At 33.7% G+C, this 17,721-nt stretch overlaps 1 protein-coding gene across 3 annotated transcripts in view; it reads right to left on the minus strand.

Moving 5' to 3' along the window:
• Positions 1-17,721, minus strand: part of LOC145291570 (P2R1A-PPP2R2A-interacting phosphatase regulator 1-like) — a 45,344-nt gene that overhangs the window by 10,985 nt on the left and 16,638 nt on the right. For all 3 annotated transcript variants that reach the window (XM_080137644.1, XM_080137643.1, XM_080137645.1), the window contains exons 4-9: positions 12,935-13,010; positions 11,075-11,157; positions 7,010-7,061; positions 5,605-5,715; positions 1,369-1,460; positions 1,102-1,148 (exon numbers count right to left, since the gene is read on the minus strand). In XM_080137644.1, coding sequence (XP_079993770.1) covers positions 1,102-1,148; positions 1,369-1,460; positions 5,605-5,715; positions 7,010-7,061; positions 11,075-11,157; positions 12,935-13,010 — 461 coding nt within the window. The remainder of the gene's footprint in view (positions 1-1,101; positions 1,149-1,368; positions 1,461-5,604; positions 5,716-7,009; positions 7,062-11,074; positions 11,158-12,934; positions 13,011-17,721) is intronic.

The raw sequence follows: 17,721 nt of genomic DNA on the forward strand, positions 1-17,721 counted from the left end.
GAAAAGGCACCTTATATATATATATATATTATATATATATATATATATATATATATATATATATAATTTATAAAATATATATGGCAATTAAGCTACACTGAATATTCCGCGTTTCATCCACTCTAGGACCCTTCAGGCTTATGCGCGAATTCTGTGATTGTTTATCGTTTTTTTATGCGCCTTTTCTATTGAGATTTTTGTTTAGCCAATCAGCTTTCTAGTTTGGCTGATTGGCTAAACAAAAATCTCAATAGAAGAGGAGCATAAAAAAACGATAAACAATCACAGAATTCGCGCATAAGCCTGAAGGGTCCTAGAGTGGATGAAACGCTGAATATTCAGTGTAGCTTAATTGCCATATATATTTTATAAATTACTAACTAGCTCTACCTACATATTGAGCACTTTTGAAGTAAATACTTAAAGTTTACGCATAAATCTATACTTTCGTATATTAATTTTATGTGAGTAAATTAAGTAGTTATATATATATACATGTCTAATAAAATTCTAGTTGTAAGGGTAGGCACATTTTCCTTACTGATTTCAATTGTTTGATCATAATTGAAAAAATATTTTTATATTACTATTTGTCTTAGTTGTAAACTGTAGTGAAGTAGGTTAATGACACGATACAAGAATAACAACTGAAAATTAGTTTGAATGCAAGTTTGTATATCAGCTTAAATGCTATTTAATATACAACCCTGCAATATTTAAAAAGAAAAGAAACATCAATTTATTCATAAATACGTCAGTTTTATAAAATGAGTAACCAAAATATTGTCTTCATAAGCACACTTGACCCAGTTGCTATGGCAACCATCTGACTTGGACAACTGCTATCTGGCACAGTAAAGTGATAGACTGATGTATATGAGTAATACCAATAACTGCTACTACAATGATTTTCTTGCAGATGAAAATTAAAAAAAAAATTTCAAACAGAAACCAATAAGTGGCCTAAGACATTTACAAAACATTTTTTTTATCTATCTTTGGTTATCAAAGCTATACCAATCAAACAAATAGGGGATTTTACTTTATTATATATACAAAATGATTTAATATCTTTGTAACAAATGGTTTATATTTACTTACATTTCCTTTTTCCTAAAGGACTATACCGAGCTATCGGACTCATACTCCTGGAAGAGACAAAAATAAGGAACATCTTCAAAGTGACATGAAAATCGTCTTAAAAAAAAATAATCAAAGTTTCATTAAAAAAAAAAAAAAGGATAAAACTTTGCATTAAAAAAAAAATTCAAAAATTATTGATTTGCTTCAAAATGAAAAATCAGACTCCGTTTCAGATTTATCTTTATTTTTGCAAATGCAGAAAATTGGTTGTCTAATATCACTTACCGAATCAATGTCTTTGTGTTAGGGCTGTGCGTTGGGCTCGACAAAAATGCGACATTTTTCACAGGGACCTGCATGGATGGAGAAAAACATTGCTGCAAAAATAAAAAGAGAAAAAGATAATCATTGGTGCATATAAAAAAAAAAAAAGTCCACTTTACGGCATAGCAACCCTTTTTGGATTATTTAATGCCAAAATACAATTCATCTACTGTGGATTGGTTTAGTTTGTTTTAAGAAATAGCAACATTTATGAGCTTTTGATGAAAAAAAAACAAAACAAAAAACTATTAATAATTATTTTTTATGAAGTTACACAAACATAATACAAGCTGTCAAAACAGGAAATCAAATAATAAATATTTAATTATGAAATACACATGAAGATAGATTATATAAAAAGATCTAGCTGAACATGACGCCCAACCATAGATACACTGCACCACCAGAATCCCCTTTATCAGGTGACTCTCCAACAGGCCTCCTGCCACCATCAGCTCTCTATTTATAAGATCAAGAGCTTAGTGGGGGGGTGCTCTTTTCTCTTCCCTGCAACATCTCTCGCACAGAAGAGACGCTGCGAGACTGTTTTATCATCAAAATCTTCCATTAATTGGAATGGGGCAACCAAAAGAATATCTAGATAAGAAAAGCTTTGTACACTGCATTAAAAGAAGATCGCTTCCCTATGGTCAGGAGAGGATGATAATGGCTGCCCAAGATCAAAGCTTCATGACCAATGCTATAGTTATGGACCTAAGAGGTGGAGCTATTAAATCTGATATCGTGAGACAAGAAGGTTGAAGTCAGTCCTTAGTGATGCTGGCTTAAACAGAGCTGAGAGAAAGAATATAATGAAATACCAACGTCTTATATACGACATGAAAAGAAATTGGAATCTGAGGAGATCTCCATCATTCCAGTGATTATAGGAGCAACCGGACTCATGAAAAAGAATTTCAAAAACTGGCAGCATTGAAGCAGAATACACCAGGCTTGAACAGAGGTGTATCATCAAATATTTGGTGGTTAAGAAGTACAAACCACAGGAAATTTACTAACATGTGTACAGAGAAGCACATTGGTCAAAAGGTTTCAAATGAAAATTGTTTAACGCTTGTAATAATAATCAGGATGAAGACAGAGCAGGTCACAAAATGATGAATTCATTATCATTTCTTCCTTTTTATCAACTTGTTTGACTGTCAATATTCTCAGTATTTTAACATTGAAAATTTCATGGTAACAGTTTTAATAATAATCTATCTATAAAAGTGAAATTGTCTCTGTGTGTGAGTGTGTATGTACATTTCCCTACCAAACTACTCTGTAAATTTTCAGTCTACAGACTCAAGATTTGACATAGGAGGTATTGAGATTTGGGAAAATCTTTTTAATTGGTTTTCAGCCAGAAATTTATCTGTCAAAGCTCAACGATTTGACCTCAGAGAACTCTACCAAACTCCTCTGCCAATTCTGGGTCTAAACACTTGAAATTTTAGATGTAGGTTACTTGGACATTGATCAAACTTTTTAATTTGATTTGAGCCCAAAACAATAAATGTTAAGGAGTCAAAATTGGGGTCAAAATCTTAAAAAATTTGACCTCTGGGGTCTCTACTTGGCCAATTTTTGGTCTAAACATTTGAAATTTTACATAAAGTGTATTCAAATATCAGGTAAACTTTTTAATCAGTTTTTAGCCGAAAATTTCGCTGCCAAGGGGTCAAAGTTCAAAAGATTTGACTTTTGCAGTCTCTAGCAAACTATTCAGCCAATTTTGGGTCTAAACATTTGAAATTTTAGATGTAGGTTATCTGGACATGAGTCAAACTTTTTAATATATATATATATATATACATATGCACATAAAGTTATGAACAGTACATGGGGTCCGAGCAAAGCCAGGCTGAACTGTATATTTTGAAGTTTTTGAGCCAAGGATTAATAATTTGGACTGCTGTCCTTATCCTGAATGTTATTCTTGCAACATTTTAGTCGATGTAATCTCAAATGTTCCTCAAGTGTATCTAGTTGAACTCTGGAATATTTATGTCAAATCCAGGAGTTTGTACAGAATTTGAAACTCTTCATTTAATGCACAAAGGTAACTTGTTCTCATTCTAACAATGATGGCAGAGTAAAAGTCTTATGTAATTTTTAAGTGTATTCTTCGTATTGAGCACAATGACCTACAGCGTAAAAGATACGGTGCCAAGTAATAACCAGTTCTAAATGAGAGTCTTCTTGAGTTTAAAGGTTCAATCCTCAGTGAGAACGATACTAGGAATACAATTACTAATTACTTTTGACTTGTATCCACTCATGGCTGATGGAACGAGAGAGCAAGCTACCCTTATAGATTAAATAAAGGGTTCTGCTTGAAATTCTATACAGATTGCAGTATTTAACAGGACACCTGAAAGAGGAGAATATTAGTTCAAATAATACAAATAATAAAAACAAAATCCAAATAACAGCTTACTTTATTTGGAGTATTTGTTGTAAGAGGTTACTATTTGAGGCCAGATTTGCCAGGATTTGGGCAGCGTGATGTCTGTTCACATTACACTTCAACTTCTGCATGTCAGTACAATCAGAGAAGCAGGGGACTGGGAGGTAATTCTAAAGTATGTATTTATATTTCTAGCCTATACAATACATAGTCTCTAACTAATGGTGAGTGGAAAGTGGACTTTTAATTTCATCAACTCCATAATTCTTGTTTTTTTTTTCTATTTTAAACTTTATTACTCCTATTTCATGAGTAATGCTTCTGACACAAAGGGAAAAATTGCTGTTTTCTAATGTGGAGATTTTCAATCCTCTCATAGTATTCATCATTATTCATAGAAGAGGTACAAATCTATGTGGACACAGCACAAAAAAACTCTGCATGATGACCTCACATTTTTTAGAGGTCAGTTGCCATTGGGTTCCCAAAGTATAAAGAACAACAACAATTAGAAAATGGTTAAAATCTCAATCCAAACAATTCTATGCTCAAAGAAAAACAATTTTGTTTTTTTTTTCCATCAGAAAAATGTGTTTCATATTTGAAAACTAAAACACAAGCAATCTTATTGTAAAATCCACTTTATGAAATGACTCTCATATTTTTCAAGTGAAGCCTAGACACATCCTAGAAGAGGGAGGGAGCTACGTAGGAGGTCAGCTAACCCTACATTAGCTTGATCATATGACATAGGAGACATTTGAAGTTAAACTTAGCTTCAAGAATTTTAGCAGAAATTATGTTAGTTATACTGCAGTTGGAAGAAACTCTTAGTTATAGAAATTGAGATCCATTATTTATGCCAAGAAAATACAATTTAACCAAAAAAAAAAAAAAAAAAAAAGTAATTATCTAATTTTTTAAAAGAATGTAATGAGAAAAGGATTGTCGAGAACATCTTCACTTCTAGTCCGTATTAGTCAGACAATGTAATGAAATTCATTAGTAATTTATAAAACATTTATTTACTAAAAAAAAATGTGGCTCATTAGGTCACCCAATGAGCTTGGAAAAAGAAGTTTATAAAGTCAGTTAAATATTAAAAAAATGAAAAACAGAATCCAAACAATAGGTTAGTTTTAAAACTGATTTATTTAAGAAAAAGGCAATTTTACAATCTAACATTAGATTCTATAAAGATTAAGGGAGATAATTCCTCCTGTTACAATTTTACGTGAGAAATCAAGTTTATTTTGTGATTTTGAAAAAGAGAAAACAGGGGAAACTGTTTGACTAACTGGGTTCTCTCTGACTTCAAAAAACAAAGGATATCCTCCAACAACAATAAGAAATTTATAGTGAAACAAGGGTTGTATAATTCCCAACTGTACTTTTGAACAGATATTGCTTAAATCCAGTAACAATGAGAAATCCAAATCAATCAGAAGCACTGCTGGAGTATGCAGAGAAAGACTGATTAGTGTTATTAAGGAGTTTTACTTCTATAAGTCCAGTTGTCACATTAAATTTGAGTCTAGTCTACTATACCTGAATTTAAGAAGAAGAGATGAAAGAGGATTCATTATCAGATATCAAATTCAATTGGAAGAGATGGAGAGTATTTAATACTCAAATTAATCTATCAGAGAAGGACAGCTGATAATCGATTTCATTGGAGGTGGGAGTATCTTATAATCAGATGTTCTTTTGCTAAAAATGGCAAGAGAGTCGATCATATACGAGAAACCAGTAGTTTAGTAAAGTGACGGAATGTTTCAATTTACCTTGCCAACTCTGGGTGGTGAGGGAGATCCACAGGCCATGGCTGGGGGTGTGATAATAGACAGTGATTCACTGCAAGATCGTGACCTTCGCTCAGGAAGCATTGGTTCCTCCTTAAAAATAAAAAAGAAATGATAATATACAATATATTTAAAGAAAATGTTTTTTTTGTTGTTGCTTTAAATCAATTTACTTAATGTTCAATTCTGTTTCAGTGATAGTGTTCTGGGTTTAATCGTGTATTTTTTCTGGAGACTTTTCATGATAGAGTTTTGGGATTTGTGGAATAGGTCGACAGGCTTGGTTAGAGCAGGGTAGAGAGGGAAAGTAAGAGAGAAAAAGAAAAGAAATATTTTTTTGTAGCACATAAGGTAAAGCCGTAACAATTACCCACTAATATGGCATCGAGAAGCCCCATTAGGAGCTACTGCATGATCCAGAATCTATTCAGCAAATCGTAATACAGCAGCCCCAGTACTTTGCACCTGCTGATAGAACAGCCTCCTTAGTGGTTAATCCAAGGTTTAGGTCCCTGACTTTCAGGCAGATAACGTCAGCCCAGTTAAAACGTTTATCTCCAGCACCCTTATTAGTGACATGGCTACAAAAATAGACAAAGAAACAGAGAATGTCCGACATCTCAAGCTACTTTTTACGCAAAAATACTACCAACCTAGAATACAGCTTTATCTTCTCCCTTTGTCAGAAAAATCAGTCACTATAAATGAGGACTGAGGGACAAATTAGGAGAAACAAGAGTTACGGGAGGTGCCAATAACGCATCCACAATGCATTGTCTATTCTCTATTACTACTATCCACCCGTTGCGAGCTTATCTCTGCTTTATCGTTATTTTCATGGCAAGTTCTCATCTGAGCTCCAATCTATGGTCCTCCCTCGCCAAACTTTCATGAAAAACATTCATCTAGCTGAAAACACTATCAATAATTTCCCCCACTCTTTATCTGTGCCTAAACCTAAATGTAGATTCCATGAACAAAGCTCCTTTCTTAGAACTGCACGCCTGTGGAACTCTCTTTCATTTGCCTGCTTTCCATCTGACTATAATCTGGTCGTTTTCAAGTCCAACGTAAACAAATTTTTGATGAGCCGTCTCCTTAAGTAATCCAATTTACCAAATTTCAACTACTAACGATTACTATGATAATTGTCCCATTGACTAATGTACACTCTTTAACCCTTATCCCCGAGTGGCCTCTGGACCTTGATAAGTGGTGACTCCTATGTAAAATAAAAAAAATAAAATAAAAACTCAATAAGTAAATATTTAAGATTTTGAAAAGAATCAGACTTGGAATTGGTAATTATATCGGAATTGGAGAAATTGGAATCGTCTCATCACTTGTATCAATCAACATTTTTTAGATCAAAAGAAAAGTGTCTCACCAGAGTGAAGTCTTCCCAAGAGTTTGACATGGTTATTGCATTCTGAATTTGCCTGAAAAGAAAATTCAAACAATATCAAAGATTTTTTTATTTATAATCTATCTATATATCTATAAAAGTGAACGTGTCTGTGTGTGTGTGTGTGTGTGTGTGTACATTTCCCTACGCAATAACTGTCAATTTTTAGTCTACAGACTCAAAATTTGATATACAAGGTACTGAGATTTGGGAAAATGTATGTGATCGGTAATTGGCTGTTAAGGGGTCAAAGTTAAACGATTTGACCTTTGAGAACTCTACCAAACTCCTCCGAAAATTTTGGGTCTAAACACTTAGAATTTTAGATATAGGTTCCTTGGACATGGATCTAACTTAATAACTTGATTTGAGCCCAAAACAATAAATGTTAAGGTGTCATAATAGGGGTCAAAGTTAAAAAAATTTACCCCCTTTTTTTTTTTGCTCAGCATACACCTCCAAACACCCAGGCAATGCCGGGCACCCATGCTAGTATATCTATAAAAGTGAACGTGTCTGTGTGTCTGTCTGTCTGTGTATATTTCCCTACGCAATAACTGTCAATTTTTAGTCTACAAACTCGAAATTTGATATACAGGGTACTGAGATTTGGGAAAATCTATGTGATCGGTAATTGGCCAGAAACTTAGCTGTTAAGGGGTCAAAGTTAAACGATTTGACCTTTGAGAACTCTACCAAACTCCTCCGACAATTTTGGGTCTAAACACTTGAAATTTTAGATATAGGTTCCTTGGACATGGATCTAACTTAATAACTTGATTTGAGCCCAAAACAATAAATGTTAGGGGGTCAAAAAAGGGGTCAAAGTTAAAAAAAAATTGACCTTTGCGGTCTCTTCCAAATTACTCAGACAATTTCTGGTCTAAACATTTGAAATTTTACATAAAGGGTATTCAGAGATAGGGCAAGCTTTTTCATCGGTTTGGGTTGAAAATTTTTAGTTACCAATATATAAATGTATGTATGTATGTTTGCATGTCTGCCTAAAACTTTCGACAGAGGCGACGGATTTTACCAAGATCAGTATCGTTTTAAAGTTCAACCTTTCATACGACAAATATCGAAAAATTGGCTAAAAACATTAATATCTTCACCTTCAACTGGACACTTTTCTACAGGTAGGGGGGTTGGGGTCACTTTTTTCGCCAATATTTTTTAAAGTTATCCTCTCCTTTAGATTGTCTAGCCTTAATTTTAAAAAATGTCGCTTCGGTTTGGCGGTGGTCGTAACAGCATAGATGTCAGGTTTTTACCCCGTTCTTTTCCTCCTTCGCGGTACGGGTTCGAGCCTGCTTCCTACTACCACTTTTTTTTTTTTTTTGTTCAACAGACACATCCAAACACCCGGGCAACGCCAGGCTGAAATGCTAGTATACCTATAAAATTGAGTTTTGTTCTTGCTCTGATATTGATATCAAAAGCTTACTTTTTCTATTTTAAAATTATTAAAATGAACTTAAGATACTCATTCATGCATTTGTGAAATTGTCTGTGTGTATGAATGTCTCTATCAAACTCCTTTCTGAATAGTTGGCCTACAGACTTGAAACTAGATATATAGGATATTTAGATCTCAGTAACACTTATTTTAGGTATGTAAAAATAGTTGGTAAGGGGTAAAAATTGAAAAAACAATTGGTCTTGTCAACTAATTTCTGAGCATTTGTACATATGCTTTTAGCTGGAAATCGCTTCATTTTTAGCCTTTTTTACCTACCTGGAAAGAACTCCGACATAATAACGAAGACTACTCTGCACCAATTCTGCTTTTTTACAGCCAAATGATTCCAGTAAATCCATTCCATCATTACTGGTGAAAAATGCAGATACTTAATAAAAAAAAAAATTTTTTTTAAATATATCTATTAGTTTTTATGCTTCTTCATAGAACACCTATTTGACTTTTGACAATTTTTTTTCTCTTTTTAAACTTCTTCAGCAAATATTCTTTTAATAATTTTCATTTTTGTTGTTTCGTTACTTTGTTTTCATCTTTTGTACTAATTGGTGAATTGTTATTTTAGTTGACTTTGTCGAGGTCTCCTTGTTGATCTTTAACTTATCTTTCATCAGCTTTCTTTCCCTTTCAATTTGAAACCTTTGATTATATATATATATATATATATATATATATATATATATATATAACTGACATGCAAAAAGCTGAAATCATGGAAAAAATTAAAACACTTTCATTACGTATGTGTGTGTGTATATATATATATATGGGAAAATATGTTTATTCAATTATATTTCACCTTTTATTTATACCAATCCTTTAATTTATGAAGCTCGATGTAACTACAGAGCATATACAACATATCTCTTCTGATGAGTTAAGGACAGAATAAATTCAAGAATTGACATAATTACTTGAAGGATTCTGTGCTATGAAACAGGTGCTGTCAAGAATTGTGCATGTCAACGTACTTACAGAAATAAATGGTAAGATGGTCAACGCCTTGAAATTTAGATTATAGACTTTTGTCATTTATATTAGTAGCCTGGCAAGCAAAAAAACCCTAAGCAAATTTCATCCCAAAGCAGTCAAAATGAAACAATGAAATTTTGCAGGCTTTTTGAAGATTATAATACTATTCTATGATTAAAATTTTATGACAATTGGTAAAAAAGAACCTATATTTTCAAATCAATAAAATATGCCAAAATTTGCCCATATTTGTATATATATAGTGTCCTGGCAAGTCAGCTTTAGTTTTGCTGCTTTGGAATGAATTTTACTTAGGGTTTTTATTTTGCTTGGTTGTTTTCCCTGTGGCCTTGCCAGGCCACTAATATATAGATATACCATCTTTTTGGGCAATTTTATGAGTTTCAAATCTTTGCGACTATTGATCAGAATTTAACAAATGAAGGTTCATTGGAAAAGTAATGACCTGCATTGTGCAGAGCCTATTTTTTGCCACTTTTTACAGCCATAAAATGTTTCAATCATAGACATTAGTCTTCCTAGTTTTGCATATAAATTACAAAATATCTGATATTTCTCCAAAACCTCTGGCCTTGATAGAGGAGAGACTAAAACTTGCTGCTATAGTTTCCAATGATCTGGAATAACAGCACGGGAAACTTGATTTCAAATATTTCTCATATTTTATATTTCCCCTCTTTAGTTTCCATGCATAAAGTAAATTTCACAGCGTATAAGGATTATTTGATATTAAAGATATTCATAATCATACCCTATTTCCAAAGAGGGGATATATAACATGAGAAATATTTGGAGTGAAGTTTCCCTTGCAGTTATTTCAGATCATTTAAAACCAGAGCAGCAAGTTTTAGTCTTCTTTCCATCAAGATCAGAGATTTTGAAGAAATTATATATATGAGAGAAAGAGGTGGGGATAAAATAAAATGGCCGTTCCCTACAGGTAATAGTTCCTAAAATTCTCCAGCAACTGGAAATGGATTTGATGTGAGTTGTTTAGGTTTTTTTTAATTTTGTTACATTGCTTTCCATTATTTTCTTTGAGAACTTTCTTGTTTTTTTTTTGATGAGTCTGCGGAGGAAATATCCGGGACAGACATACTAATACTGGTTTTCCCTCCATGGACAAAACAGATTTGCTATTGTGCCAAAATTTTTGTTTGGGAAAAAAGATTGGTAAGACGATAAAATCTTGGACTTTGGAATCTAGCAAAATTGATATTTATTTATATATGCTCTGACGTCAGAGCAATGAAAACATTGCAACACCCGTAGAGCAGGAGCCAGCACCAGACCAAGAGAGACACTTCTGAAAGAAGGGGGCACCACCATGCCAGTGCAATCAGTCAAGGATAAGGCGTAGAAACTGGCTGTCATATCCTTATGATGTCACTATTCTCATGGATCTGGATCCAGCAGCGGAGATGCTGGTGATGTAAAAAGTGTTAATCCTTCCTCCCTGGTCTGTTGTTATATCTTAATAATCAAAGAGCTTTGGATCTAAAAAGATAAGTATAAATAAAGAATAGAAAATATATATTTTTACATATATTTTCACACACCTATATATAACTCACCTTTCATGTTCCCTTTCTCTTTCTGACAAATGACTTTCTTCCCTTTTGATCTGGTTTATTCGGCCAGGTATTTTTACATTAGACTGAAAAAAATATTTTAGACTTAAATCAGGCCATACAGCAATAGTTAAAAAAACAAAACTTTATTGGGTCCATTAAATCTGTATGTTTGGCCATGAAAATACTATTTGAAACTTGACAGTATGACAAAATGCCGTCAAAAACCTCCAGCTTGGCTGCGACTAAATTACCAACAGCAAACAAGTGCTCTGCTTGTTCATTAAATTTTGTGTACATTGTAATTTTGATATTGAAATTCTTATATCAAATCAATGAAATATAAAACTAAATAAGGTGGACTTTCAGGAAACTGCAGCAATTTGGAAATTTGTTTTCAGACATATTTGAAAGAAATAAATTTGAAAAAAAAAACATTAAAAAAGAAAATTTGGTCCTTGTTCAGAATTCCTTCTATATTAAAAACCAAAAATGAAGAAAAATTTGTATGATGCACGTACCCATAATGCATCAACAATTCTAAAAATCACGTAATCTGTCAAGTAGTTTCATTTTTATAAAAAAAATTATTCTGAAGTGATTAATGGGAATTCATAGGCATTACAACATAAATCTAGTAAGTATGAATTATTGTTGTGTTATCTCCCTTATTTTTTTTTTCAGACTTTTTTCAAGACAGTTGGCATCACAGCCACTCTTCAAATACTTATAAAATTTGATTTTCTTATTTTAAAATAAAACTATTTGATCAACTTGCATGATTTTTGGAATATGATATTTTTTTGTTTAGTTACGTGAAATACATACATCATACAGAGTTTTTTTTCTATTTGTTTTTAATAGAAAGGAACTTCTGGAGAAGAACTAAATATTTTTTTTTAATCGATAAAACTTCATATTCACAAGACATTTTTGAATACAATATGATTTTCATTTTTCATAAAGGTGGTGGTGGGTATAGTCTTCTATGTTCAGCATAATACGGACACCAACATTGTAATTGGTTTCACAATTTCTAAAATTCCTAAGATTTATTTTTTTCATGTTAAACCGGTTATGATAGCAGTGTTCATTTTAATACAAATGGAATATCATTTTTCTTGTTTAATCATGTTCAAAAGTCCTCAAGTTGTAATGTGATGTTGTTTAGGTGCTTCTTCATTATAGAGCGAAATTTGAAAATTGAAATATTGAATTTCAAGTAAAATCAATGGTATCTATTGAATTGTAATCTCGCAGTAAAAAAAAAAAAAATATGAAAAACAATACGATAGAAAATTAATTATTTATGAAAATAATTTTTGAAGATAATTAGCGAAAATTGATCTAATTGAGTTTTTAGTTATTTCCCCGACATAAGAATGGACATCCTAATATGCATGGCAATGTCATTCTCTTTTCCAATGTGAGATTCCTTAACTTTTGGTCTGGAGAACATTCTCAGGCTGATTTCATTGGTTATCTAGATTTTTTCCATGTTCACCGCATTGTTTATGCTAGAATAATATTTTTTTTTTTAAATATAGCAAGTAATTAAAAAAAAAAAATGTGTTTTTAAATTTAGAATTTCATATTTAATCAATGCATCACCATCATATTCGGATTAACATCTGTTTTACAACATTAAGCCAATGATGATGATGAAAGTAAAGTAAACATGAAATTTTCAAATCAAATTTTTGGAGAGTTTTTCTAAGAATTAAAAAACACAAGAATTCATTGCAAAACTATCATTTAATCGATGAACTAAAGACATTTTTTTTTAAAGTTAAAAATAAAATTTTTGAAAAGTGTTGTGCAAAATTATTTGACATGATATTGAAAATCAAATTGCAAACTTACATTAAGGTTATTTAACGACATGTTACTTGAGCTGAATCTTCGCACTTTTGATTCTTGTTTGAACAAAGAGGAAGGGCTGAAGAAAACAAAGGTTTTAAAATATGAAGCACGAAAAGAAATCACATAAAATGGACATTTTTGGATCTTGTTTTTGTTTATTTACATCATAATGCTATATCCTTTATTTTACAAGTCGTTTAATGGAATGTGTTCTGATAAACTTGTAGCATTGGTCCCTCCTCGATGTAGATATACCCAACTAACCAAACAGGCAGCAAAATCCAACACCTTCACTATAAAGGCTCCTCAATGGAATCTGTTCTGACGAACTTATAGCATTCATCCCCCCCCCTCAATGTATTATCAATGAAAGATGCTATATCTTTGTATTGTCAACAAACCTGCTGAGCAAAAAATCACACCCTTCACAGTTGTGGTTCCTAGATGCCTGAACTACTCTAATAGCTTTTTCCTTCGAACAGCTGGACTTTGGAATTCCCTTCCTGCTGGCTGCTTCTCTAATTGTACTGATATGCAGAAGTTCAAATGTAACATAAACCAACATCGTGTTAATCTTTCTTAGACATGGTCCAAATTGGTAGCCCCTTATGTCCAAGTGACTATGCACCTTCCTTGGGGACGGGGGGGGGGGGGGGTGAACATAACAAAAAAAAAAAAGAAAAACTGACTGCAGTGTCGTTCAGTCTTTATCTTTACTCATAACAGGTATCAAACCAAAATATTATTTTCATGATATTTAAATACTTTTAATATAGACACAGATTCTTGTAAAACAAGTTTATTTTTGTGGTACTTGTACCGTTTAATCAAAACATTAAAAAATGAAAATATCGAAAAAAGCTTATATTGTACGTATCCATTTGAACTGAAGATCTCTGAAAAAAATTTCACTTAATTTGATCAAGTAGTTTTTTTTTACAGCAGAAAAACACGTTTTTATGAGAGCGCATTGAAGGTAGCCATCTTTGAATTTTTTTAACACACCATGGGGAGATAACTCAGTTTAAAGCGCTAACACTCCCTCCCCATCTTTAATACTAGCTTTTCTTCCTAAAAATCGAAACATGACTACCTTTTGCTTAGTATCATAACAAATTGTTGTTTCGTTGTAAAAAAAAAAAAAAAAACTACTTGATCAAATTAAGTGAAATTTTTTTTTTCAGAGAACTTCATTCCATAATGGATATGTATACTATAACCTTTTTTTCGATATTTTCATTTTTTAATGCTTTGATTAAACTGTACGAGTACCATTTTTGTAGTTTAATTAACCACAGAATTTTAAATTTCTTGTAAATTACAAAACTTGTTGTCTAGTATTATTTTGATTATTCTGTTCACATCTCAAGTGTTTTTCTCACAAGATTTCTTCAGATGTAAACTCTGATCTTGTTCAGGTATTTCTTGTCAAACCGGAGAATCTTTTCGTAGAACTGTTTGGAATTTTGAATGAAACTTTGTCAACTAGGCTCCAACCTCTGCCCCATTGCCGCAATGTTACATCTTTGTGCCTGTTTTACAAGTATCTAAATGGAATGTGCTCTGATGAACTCATTACACTTGTGCCCCCTGGACATATATACGAGGGGCGTGCAATAAGTAATGCCCCTGACCCACTTCCAGTTGTCTGATCTAGCTGAAATTTTGCATATGCAATGATTTATATCTCTACGGGTTATGTGGCAAATTACAGCTCTGAATTAATTGTGGTTTCTGTTTTACAGGTGTTTAAACTGAGTCAGGTGTGAAATGGAGCCTGTGTAATGTCGAGCAGTGATCCGGTTTTTGTATTTGAAAGGACACACACCACAGGAGACTTTTGATGAAATGAAAGAAACTTATGGTGATAATGCCCTATCATATGACCTGGTAAAACACTAGCATCATAAATTCAAACATGGCCGGAAGTCTGGAAACAGCTCCCAGACCTGGTCGCCCCCCCATCTTCAGCCATTGATGAGGCATCTGTCCGTCAAGTTGAGGGTGCCATTTTGGAAGATCGGTGCATTACTATTTGCCAAATAGCCCAAGATGTCAAGATTAGTACAGGGTCTGTGGAAACTATCATTCATGACTATTTGCATATGCATAAGATGTCTGCCAGATGGACTCCAAGGTTGCTCCACCATTCCAGAAGCGAGAACGCTTCGAGTGCTCGAGGATGAATTTGGAGATAGGCCAAGAAAATGAGTCAAAGTTTTTCAAAAGACTGATTACACAGGATGAAACCTGGGTCCATCACTATGATCCAGAGACCAAAGCCCAGTCAATGCAGTGGAAGCACTTGGACTCACCACCTCCAAAGAAGGCAAGGGTGCAGCCCTCTGCTGGCAAGGTCATGCTCACAGTCTTCTGGAACCAGGACAGAGTAGTGATGACAGATTTCCTGGCAAAGGGTATCACAATTACAGGAGCCTATTATGCTTCACTTTTGAGGAAATTAAGGGAAGCTATCAAAATCAAGAGGTGGGGTAAGATCAGCAAAGGTACCCTCCTCCTGCAGGACAACGCTCTAGTCCACAACTCGCATGTCGCTAGATCAGAAGCACGGGTGTGTGGTTATGAAATCCTGCCTCATCCTCCCTACTCTCCTGACTTTGCACCCTCTGACTTTCACCTTTTTCCAGCCATGAAGTTGTTTTTGAAAGGAAAAGCGTTTCCCAGATGATGCAGCCTTGATTTCTGAAGTCACATCGTGGTTGGAGGACCAATCTGGGGTGTTCTACAAAAACGGTCTCCAGAGCTGCATCAAACGATGGGAGAAATGCATAACTCTGGGTGGTTCCTATGTAGAGAGAGACTAATAACTGTGCCAAGTTTTGTTGCTCTACCGCTATGGGAAGTGGGTCAGGGGCATTACTTATTGCACACACCTCATATCTCCGACAAACCTGTTGAGCAACAAAATCTCACCCCTTCACTGTTGAGGTCCCTAAATGCCAGAAAGCTTTCTACTCTAATAGCTTCTTCCCTTGAACAGCTAGACTTTGGAATTCCCTTCCTGCTCTCATTCCGTCAGTTATAACCAGATAGAAGTCTTAAATAATTTGCATCTGTATTCTTAGTAATGCCAACACCTAGGATATTAAACCTTCATCCTCAAGAAGAGTGACTTAAGACTTCATCCATTATGCCACAAATCCTTGCTGTCTTGTGTGCTATTGATCCAGAAGCAAAATTTCACAGTGTATAACTAAAAATATGAAGACTTTGAACAATATGGTAAATGAAAACTAATGTACAAAAATGACATGGAAGTGTAACTTTGTTCATATAAGATTTGTTTCAACACCTAACACAGTGAATCTTCATAATATGATTCATAGTACAATAAAGATCAAATAAGATTTTTCTTTTAATAATGTATATAAATAAAACAGTAGATGTATGTGTGTGTCTGTCTGTGTGAAAATATTTAAACAATGAACTCTTAAACTACTGGTCACATAACACTGAAATTAACAGGAAATAGTAATCATACACCAAGGATGGTGCTGTTTCACGAGGGAAGAGAGAGCGCAAAAAAAAAAAAAAAATATATATATATATATATTTATATTACACGTGACGGCACAGTCCTGAACAAATTCGTCCACACAATCCCGAACAATTCCATCGAATCAGCACGCTACGCTACCAGACAATATCATTGAATTGACACGCCACATTCCTGAGCAACATCATCAACCGGCATGGCATACCACCGAACAATCTTGTCGAATCGACACACCATGATACGAAATGCAATAATGCGAGACACGTTATCAGAGTAATATTTTTCAGCTGCCTCCGAATAACTCACCGGCCCATTTTGTATAGTTGTCAGGCAAACTCAATCGTGGCTTAAGGGTAAGCTGGTAAGATGGATGTAGCTCATTAGCAGACTTTTGATTTGCAATCTAAAGGTCCTGGATTCACATTTCACCACAAGTAGGCCTATGGTACTATCGCTTCCCTGGGAGGGTTACTTGGTTTAGGAACGTCTTGGGAATGCAACCAGCTTCCTGGGGAATAAACGATATCCAACGATAGGCACATGTTGAAAACATCAACAAAAACAGGTCGATATGTCGTCAGCTATAACTGTCTGGCATGGGTCGTTGCTTGTATGTTCATTGCGTCGTTATAGGTAGCTTTCTGTCGTCGCATTAATGAGAGGATTGCAGGCTGAAATCAAACACTTGTACAAAAATAGCGAACAAATGCATTTTTATAAAAAATATATAATTTATTTAACAGTTAACGGCTCATACACTGGCACACAATTCTTGTGTGCTTTCACGCATGCTCGTCACAGATAACTTATAACAAGTAAAATCTTTGTTTGAATGGATGAATAACGTGTACAGAAATATATCAACAGGTTGAAATGCAAAATGTTCATTTCAACTTGCCAACATATTCTATTACTTTTATGCATGTGAAAAGTCATTCATAGCTTGTAGTGGTTTAACTTTAAATCTTTCTTATCTACCTATCAATAGCTCAAACGGTAGGGAACATGACTGGAGCGTTAAATGTTTTGGTTTCAGTTCTAGCTGATGGTACCCAAGTCATTATTTTTAAACAACTTTTGAAATCAGTACTCTCTCTCTCATATACATATATATACTAGCCAGCAGGGCACCCAGCTTTGCCCAGGTATAAATTATGCTTAAATATGATATTTTAATTGTTTCCAGATTTCACATATATTATTATACGGTCATGATTTCAAAAGTAAAAAAAAGGATTTGGCTACCATTAGCTAGAATCAAAACCGAAAC

Source organism: Euprymna scolopes, chromosome 12 (genome assembly GCF_053919585.1).
Source record: "Euprymna scolopes isolate OS-2025 chromosome 12, ASM5391958v1, whole genome shotgun sequence".
NCBI classification, from domain to species: Eukaryota; Metazoa; Mollusca; class Cephalopoda; order Sepiida; family Sepiolidae; genus Euprymna; species Euprymna scolopes.